The 9,244-nt window shown below is 30.5% G+C and overlaps 1 protein-coding gene across 2 annotated transcripts; it reads right to left on the reverse strand.

Moving 5' to 3' along the window:
• Nucleotides 1-5,390: 5,390 nt before the first annotated feature.
• Nucleotides 5,391-8,514, reverse strand: LOC120092718 (pfkB-like carbohydrate kinase family protein). 2 transcript variants are annotated; one of them, XM_039050873.2, is made up of 7 exons: nucleotides 8,178-8,514; nucleotides 7,161-7,378; nucleotides 6,779-6,991; nucleotides 6,493-6,690; nucleotides 6,255-6,395; nucleotides 5,930-6,046; nucleotides 5,391-5,833 (listed from the first exon to the last, which is right to left on the reverse strand). In XM_039050873.2, exons 1-7 carry the CDS (start codon nucleotides 8,197-8,199, stop codon nucleotides 5,696-5,698), a joined length of 1,047 nt encoding a protein of 348 aa, XP_038906801.1. In that variant the 5' UTR covers nucleotides 8,200-8,514; the 3' UTR covers nucleotides 5,391-5,695. The 2 variants fall into 2 exon arrangements, with proteins under 2 accessions (XP_038906801.1, XP_090164855.1); XM_090308729.1 differs by having other exon boundaries at nucleotides 5,978-6,046; nucleotides 8,178-8,470.
• Nucleotides 8,515-9,244: the final 730 nt, after the last annotated feature.

Raw genomic sequence — 9,244 nt, forward strand, 5'->3', positions numbered from 1 at the left:
CAAAATGGTAGACATATTGAAATGGCAAAACAGGCCACTCTCACCCATACAATTCATAAGTTTTTCCTTATTGACAGGAGTTCACAACTCACTCAGGATCAAAGTCAAGTTACCTATGGTCATCCTTATGAAAAGCTAGTTTCTTCAAGCAACAGTGTTATACTGAGAAACCAATCATTTCGCGATCCGATCTTATATAAACTCTTTATATGGATAATCCCAATCACATGTCTCCACATGGATCATATTGTTTATAACACTTACAACTCATATAACAATTACAAAGTGGATTGTATCTGTAGTGTCACCAGGATAAGGCACCCAATCTTAACTATATACTGCAGACCTTTTAGGTCATTACTTGAACACAATCTACTTGTATGTTTATCACATACTGTTCAAGTTTCATAAAACGACCTTGGATCTTAGTTTATTAGATTGAGTTAATGCTATCTAAAAGTCAAATAAAATACTTCTTATTTTATTAAATAAATAATTTGTATTTACAAAATTACAAACTACAAAGATAAACGAGATTTAGGATTCTAAATCCAATGGCCAGAACATCTTTCCCCGCCCAACAAATATGAGAAATGGTTTGGAGAGAGATATCAAGTCCAAATTTTCCTAGAGAATTTACATTCACACATGATACGTAGATTCATTGAGTGAATGCTCTATTTATCTTAGGAAAAAAAACCTCTTTAAAGTTTCTCGTAATCATGAGTTTGTATAACCTCATAAAATTTCTTCTACAACATTTCAATATTGTGTGTACGTTTTCATTCATATACTCTTCCTTTATCTGAATGTTACAACAAGGGCTTGTAAGAGAAAGGAAGGAAAGAAGGCTAAACGATCGTTATCAAAGACTAAACGATTGTTGAGAGGTGAAGGCTAAACGATCGTTGAGAAAAGGCTAGACGATCATTGATAGAAGGCTAGATGATCGTTGTCAAATATCTAAACGATCGTTGAAAAAAAGGTAAACGATAGGACAAGCGTCTACACGATAGAGGTGAGAGTGTAGACTGTGGGGTAGGAGATTGCACAATTGGATTGAGCATGTAGACGATGGAAAATACACGATAGGATGTAGATGATCGGGTTGAAAGTGTACACGATAGGATGTAGACGATAGAAGAAATTTGCTATACGATAGGTAGAGAGAATAAACGATAGAGAAAATGGATTAAGACGATCGGTCTTCACGACCGGTATCACTCGTCGTGTAGCGCTATTTATTAAAAAGCCACATGGCAAAGTATCAATGGTCCAACATAACAACTATAAAAGAGAAAATACGCAATTAACCATCAAATAGTGGAACCTGAAGCTGAAGAAGAAAATGCAGAAAAACGAACGGAAAATTTTGTTATTTTCTTTAGTAAACATTGCACTCATTCATCAGAGCTAAGGTGTGATAAATTGATGAGTTGTAAAACAGATGCAAGCCGAGGGTCTTCTAACAAATCACAAAATAATTTTGTACTGCTATTACTCATGCATATGCAAGTGGAGAGTTGTAATAGATTTTCATTCATTGGGTTACTATAATCAATTACATATCATCATATATATTTAATTATTGAAATTGCATAGTTCAACTTGTATAAATCACATGTATTATTAACATTGAATGATAGTTGTTGAAGCATATGTGTTTGATTAAGAATTTAGAGATATAATAATAACTAAGTATATCTTCAACAGCAAAAATAATAATGATAATTTAAAAAAAAAAAAAAAGTATATTCTAAATTGGGCATTAGTCAAATAGAGAGAGACCAATTTAATCTTTGAAATATGTTTTTTGAAACCAAAAAAAGATATAAAATGAATTAAGAAATCATATTTGAGAAACGTTTTATTTTTGAGATGAAATATCCCTTGCATTTAAATTAGGTTTTCAATTAATTTTTAAGATAAAGAATCTTCTAGCATTTGAATTAGATTTTCTCCAAATTTGACACATATATCATATCCTAGTGGCAAAAGCAATCGTGTCCATCAGATTTTACTTACACTTCTTCCATCATCTTTGTTGGCTATTCTTTTGTTGATTTTGGGTCTCCATTCACCTCACTATCATCAACATCACAGCACATTGGTAATTGAAATCTTTGTATTATTAATATTTCTATCGAAATTTTTATATTTTCATAAATACGATATCAACCTCAGAGATTAATCAATATTTTTATTAAATTGAAATTATGAAATATAAAAAAGAATAAAAATTAAAAAAAATAAACAATAAAATGATGCTCATGTGAATTATAATATAAATAATAAACCTTTTAACGTATTTTAAAAGGTACAAAATATTTATTTATTAATTCAAATTTAAATTTTTTTGTCAATTTTCATTGTCATTTTTTTAAAAAAAGAAATCTCAGAGGTTATCCAATTGTGGAGCCTCGAGAGTAAGAGTTAATAAAGTTGAAATTGATGTTTTTTAATCATAGGGTCACTAACTTGTTTTTTAATCATGTTCCACCAATTTGGTTTAAATATGGGTACGTTTGATGCTTGAATTTTCAAAATGTAATCTTTTAATCTCGAAGTTTTTAAGCAAGTTTAAAAGGTTCTTGAACTTTTTTTATTAATTTAAATAAGTTATATGGCATTTTAAATAAGAACAATAGTTTTAAAAGTATATTTTCTTAAATTACCTTTGGACCTTTCATAACTATTCTTAAGAACTTAAGAACTAAAAATGTATATTTTGAAAATTCATTAACCATCACTTATATTCCTAAAAACTTTGAAACTAAAAAATTATCTTTTAAAAACTCAGAGATCAAACACACTTGTTTATTCTTTAGAATTCGTGGCCTAAAAAGATAATTTTCATTTGAATATTTGTTATTCTTTTCCTCACTTTTGATTAATTTTATCCTCTAAAAATATTATGCATGATGTAATAATACTAATGCTTGAGTTTGATCTAAATAAAGAGGAAGTTAATCAACCAAATCAAAAGAAAACTGTTCGTAATGATCTTTCTTAATTTGTTGACATTTAAAAGAGATACCTCATGAACATTGTTAAAATAAATATTGTTCTTCTTATTTGGATATTCGATAGGTTTAAACAATCTTAAATTCTTATTTGTAGATAATTAAATAATTAATTTAATGTGAGAATTTTTCACCAAGAATTAACTATTTAAATATGGATTCATAAGGTAAATAACTATAATTCTATCGTGGAGAAGTAATTATTAGATTTGAAGAGTGCTTCAAAGGCTAAAAACGGTCAAGAAATGTATTTATAGCAATTTTTCAATAACATGAAATCCTCGATTGGTAGTAGTAACTCTATCTCCTAAGATTGTTTCCATCTCTAACCAAGTCCATTTTAAATGTGATTAAGACCCTTAAATATTTTAATAATTGATCGCCAAAATATACCTATGTGGAATTTTTATTTTTCAACTAATGATCCTACTATATTTTCGTCTTCATTTTAACAGGAAAGCTAATAAAATCGTTTTAATACAATTCTAAAGATTAAATGTTAGGATGAAACTTTTGAAATATAATTGAAACTTAACCAATTGAAACCGATCACTTATGTTCTATGTGTACAAAAATTATTCCACCTAGCATAGCTCAACTGGTATAATGTTTATACTATCAACCTTGTGGTTTGAGGTTTGATTTCCCGACCTCGCATTTTAAGTACAATACCTCTTTAAAAAAATTTATTCCACCTACCACGCCAGCTGTCTTCAATTTAACAAAAAGGTATTGACGAAATGGCTATGTCCAAATAAATTTAAGTTTAAGAGTGAAATTAAACTTGTAATATTGTAAAGTATAAAGTATTTTGTAGTCTATTTTCTAGATAAATAAAATTAACTTCTTTGGATGAAAAATGTGCTGTATTTTGTTGAATAGAACAAAAAAGTTCATAGGTAGATCCGCCCTACTGCTCACCATATATTGCTCATCATTCCCTTTCCTTCCTTCTTTTTTCTTTTTTTTAGTTTCTAACTTAAAAATAATAATAATAAAATACATTGCGATAAAAATAAGCAACCTTTTTAAATATAAAAAAAATATTTAAAAAATATCTATATTTTATAACCAAAAGTTCCAAAATATTTTTGAAACTCGGGTTATAAAATGTAAATATTTTTTAAAAAATTTATTTATAACAATTTTCTAGACCCGATAACTTAATGATAATAATAGTAAATATGGTGGATTGGCTACAAAGTTGATGGAGAATATACTAATAATTTATTAATTATTATAATAATAAAAATAGTGGATTCACTTGGAATCTAATACTTTATATATACAGATGGCTGTTATAGAGAATATACGAATTAGAATTGCCTTTTTCGTTTCTCACTTTAAGTTATGTGTGGAGAATGGAACGAATACTTTTGATATCTTTATTTATTTTTATATCTTCATTTATTTATTTATTATAATTTGGTGCAGCCTGTTTGCTGTTGTGTACAACTCGAGTTGTACCTAATAAAAATGTATTATGTGATAATTTTTTTAAATTGAATTTTTTATATTTTATTTTTACTATGTTAAAAAATGGAGATCATTGACTACATCTAATCATTGTCTTTTTATTTTAAGTACAAAAAGAAGTAGAATTCCACCCACCAATCTTTTGATCACTATCACATATTATAAGTTAATGAAGCTATATTTACTTTGACGATGTCTTATATCTATTACATAATATTTGAATCCACTGAATTAAAATTTCATTCGAGGAAAAAAAACTACCAAATTACTAACTACAAATACTTTTCACTTTCATAAAAACATGTTCGAACCGTATGTTTACTTTCACATTCCATCAAAGAGAAAAAAAGGATTGATTTTAATAGACACGAACCTAAAGTACAGTGACTAAAACTTGTAATTTAACCAGATGTTTTTAATGAACCATACAACACTGATCAAATATGATAAATTTATCTTATTTAAACAACAACAATTAGAATGGAGAGTTATAACAAGAAAGTAGCTAGACAGAAAAAGCTGTTAGAGGAAAAAAAAATTAAAAGAGTTGTTAAAGAGAGAAAACAAGAAATGTTAGAAAGAAACAGCTTCAACCCAAATAATGAACAACTTATGTTCTTAAGGGAGAAAAAAAGTGGGTTAAATCACAAATTCGGTCCCCATAATTTGGACAAAGTTAGAATTTAGTCCATATAGTTTAAAATTAGAATTTCACCGCTTATGGTTTGATAAAATTATGGACCATTGATGAGAATTTTATCAAAACATAGGAACTATTTATGAGATTTTATCAAACCATAGGGACTAAATTATAACTTTCACCAAAGTATAAGAACCAAATTTATAATTTAGCCAAAAAAGTGGTATTTAAAACTGAAATATATGGAGAGATTTTGTTGCAGTAAAACTGAAATGAATCAATAGTGAATTGAGAGATTGTTCTAATAACTACAATTTGTGTCCAACAATATACATTTATAACACTTACAACCCAAACAGTGAACCTATGCTCTCTTAAGATCACTGTTAGAGAAACAGGAAAGATATAGCATTTATTAGAAGACAAGGTTGCTGTGGGCATAACACTATATAAAATTGAGCTCAAAGCTCTCTCAACCAGCCAGAAAGGAAACTCATATTACATTAGCCTAAATCCTAATTGCAACAAAGGCAGCTAAAAAGATTTTTTTTTTTTATCATACAGTGGTGACATTGGACAACATTTTTTGGACGGCTTCTTTCGTCGGTAGAGCAGGAATGGCTCCTCTCTCCATCACGGTGATGGCACCGCAGGCATTTGCAAAGCGTAGTGCATCTTGTAGCCGTTGCTCGTCCTGCCAAAAGGAAATTCTTCCATGTAAATTAAGAAACAGTATATATACAGGAGTAACAGAGATCATGTTGTTGCATTAGGAAGGAACATATGGAACCTGAAAAATGCTCAAGTCCGAAGCTATCCTGAACAATATCCCACTTACAAATGCATCGCCAGCTCCGGTCGTGTCAACAGGTTTAGCTTTGATACCAGCAACCCTGCCTCGGAATTTCTGTATAGGACATTGTCATATGATGTTACTCAAAGAAATAGAGTCTTCGTAGAAGGTTCTGAGTTCAAGCTTGTACAATATTAGTTCCCTTTCACTTTCTTGTACTTATGATCCCACAAGAAAAGAAAAGTGTTGGAAATATAGTAAAGACCACGTGCTATCAGTTTATTGATGATTTAACAATGAGTATCGACAACACGATGCTTACTCGAGTGTAATATCTACAGCCTTGCGACCCTTCGGTCACAATTAAAAGCTTGAAATTCGGACGAAAAAGCTTTTTCAACACCACATTATCATCATAGGGATCATCTCCACCAGTCAAGAAAGTAATTTCATCCTCACTTATCTGCATAGATTTAAAAGAGAAAATGAAAAGAACGCTACACAATTTTCACACTTCTAACTGTGAAGGCACCAAAATGCTTCGTGATCAGACACTATACCTTAACAATGTCAGCTTGATCCCAGATGCTCATTATGCCATCCCGAGCAGCTTCCGGTGAAGGCCACAATGGCAACCTCAAGTTGGGATCATAAGAGAGGAGGCAGCCAGAGTTTTTTGCAAGTTTCAGTGCAGCTAGATGTGCTGATTTGCTTGGTTCATCAATCAAACTAATTGATCCATAATGAAAGATCTTTGCCTGAACCGAAGCGAATTCCAAATGGCAAAAAGTATCAGCAAAGAAGCATAGAACATGTTTGATCTCTTGATAAGAAAATGAGACTTGCCTGCTCAATAACTTTAACCTCAAGTTCTCGTTCAGTGAGAAGCATATCAGCGCTTGGATGGCGGAAGAAAAGAAATTCCCGTTCGCCATCTGCTCGAAGCGTGACGAACGCCAGAGCTGTCCTTGCATTTGGGTCAAACCGCACTCCAGAACAGTCTACATTGTTTTGTTTCAAAATGTCTACCAACATATATCCAAACTCATCATCACCTACCTATAACACAAGGGGAAAAGTTGACATTTCTTCTTCCCAATACTGATGGAAAGAAGATGTTTTCTTGACACAAATAAAAAATGGAGCCAACCCCTCTTCTAACAATAAAAAACATTCAATGATTCAACAGTCTGATTAAATGGGAAGATTTAAGTTAGTGAAAATGAACCTTGCCAATGAAAGCTGAGGAGCCACCAAGCCTTGAAATGCCAACAGCCACATTAGCAGGAGCACCACCAGGGGCTTTCTTGAAAGCAGGAGCTTCAGCAAGGGAAACTCCACCAACTGTTGGCACAAAATCTATCAAAACTTCCCCAAAACAAACCACAGGGGAATTATTAACCTGCAATTTTCCTTCAAATCCTGAGGAAAGATCCTTAATATCACCTGTAAAAGCCCAATCCAATCTCCTTGAGATCAACGGTCAAAAAGAAATTTCAGAATTTGGAGCATAAATCATCTCATGTTTAAAACAACTTCATATATTCCTTCATCATTTGTTCAACATCTCATATTTTCCTCAAATCTTTTGGTTCACAAGTCATAAAACAGAACATAGATAGTCAGAGTAATTTTTCTTTTTATGCCAACCAACAATTATGAAATCAAACTCAAAACAATCTCCCAGAATACGAATCAGAAATTCTCCCATTATCTTCTTCTTTCCACAACTATTTGTAATCTCCACCACCGACAAGGACACAAAACATTGAATTTGAGAACAGAGAGAATCAAAAGCAACAACACAAAAAGCAAAGAGGAAAAGAAAAAGATTGTTAAAAAATCATAACCATGAAATAATCAACAGCAAACTAATCTTATTATATCTTCAAACCTTAAAAAAACAAATCAAAGAAAACCCACTAAGAATCAGACAAGTAGAACGAACACAATGTCGAGAAATCCAATGAGGAGGAACAAAACAAAAAAACGGCTCACAAAAGAACCCACAACAAAGATTCAAAGATTGAATCCCAAACGAAAATGAGAAATGATGCAGACCCAAATCAAGTCGAGAAACAGAGTGCAATGAGGGATCAAAGAATAGGGAAAACGACACCGTTTTGAGCTGTAACCAAAAGAGTGAATCGAGAAATGAAGTATTAAAGTATTAAAGTAGAAGTGAAGAGTGGGAAACAAAAGACCCAGAAAACTAATGAAAAGGGATGAAATCGAAAAAACGTACCAGGAGTTAGAGAAATGGCCATTGTGATTGTTTATTGAGAGATTGATGGAAGGAGAATGAAAAGAAGAGTGCAACAAGAATTGCACCAAGAAGTAATACAGAGAAAGAGAGAGATTTTGGTTTGGTGGGATGTGGGTGTGAAATTTGGAAAAAGGAGAAATGGGAGAAGATTAAGGGAAATGGTTAAGAAGGGGGAAGGTGATGACTGAAATCTTGACAGAAGTAGAAGAATCATTGGGCACCCACAGATAAAATTTAACCCCCAGAATTCTTCTTCATTTACTTTCTTCTTCATTTTTCTTTTCTTTTCTTTTCTTTTCTTTTCATGTAGCTACACGGGCTTTCTATGTTGCTTCCTTCCTTTTGTTTTTTTGTTTCTTTTCTTCTGATTATTACAATGCCATCGATCGATATTAAAGAATAATCCAAACTTTTGAAATAATTTTTATGTCTTATGTTTAAATTTATGAAAGATTTATAAAAAAAAAAATTTAATATAGATGACAATTTTGTATCTAAATTTTAGTTGCAGCTTGGACTCTATATCTTTGTGGTTATAAACTATGAAGGCTCAATTTTGGTACATTTTTTTATTCAATAAAAAAATTTTATTCTTGAATTTCTCGTGAAAATTATTAAATTGTTACAAATTCACGGTATAGACTAGTAATGAAATTATTATATACCAAAGTTTATAAACTAAACTGTTATAAAGTATGAAATATAAAGGCTAAAATGTAATATATTCAAATTTATGGACTAAATTATTTTTTTATAAAAGTTCAAAAAATAATCCATATTGACAAAAGGATAAAAAATATTCAAATTAACAATAAATAAATAAATACATAGCAAATTTTTCAAAAAAAAAAAATTTTTTTTTTTTAGTAGTATGTAATATTTTGATAATATTTTCATTATTTTTCATTAGTTTAGTCAATTCACCTTTTAAACTAATATTAACTTCATGAATATATAGAAATGTTACTATTTACACAAAATTAATGTTGTAATTAAAGTTTGATTGTCAACTTGAATGTACTCAACTTGTATAAGATAATCAACTC

The sequence above is a fragment of the Benincasa hispida genome, chromosome 12 (genome assembly GCF_027475165.1).
Source record: "Benincasa hispida cultivar pf3 chromosome 12, pf3_genome.v1.1, whole genome shotgun sequence".
In the NCBI taxonomy this organism is placed as follows: Eukaryota; Viridiplantae; Streptophyta; class Magnoliopsida; order Cucurbitales; family Cucurbitaceae; genus Benincasa; species Benincasa hispida.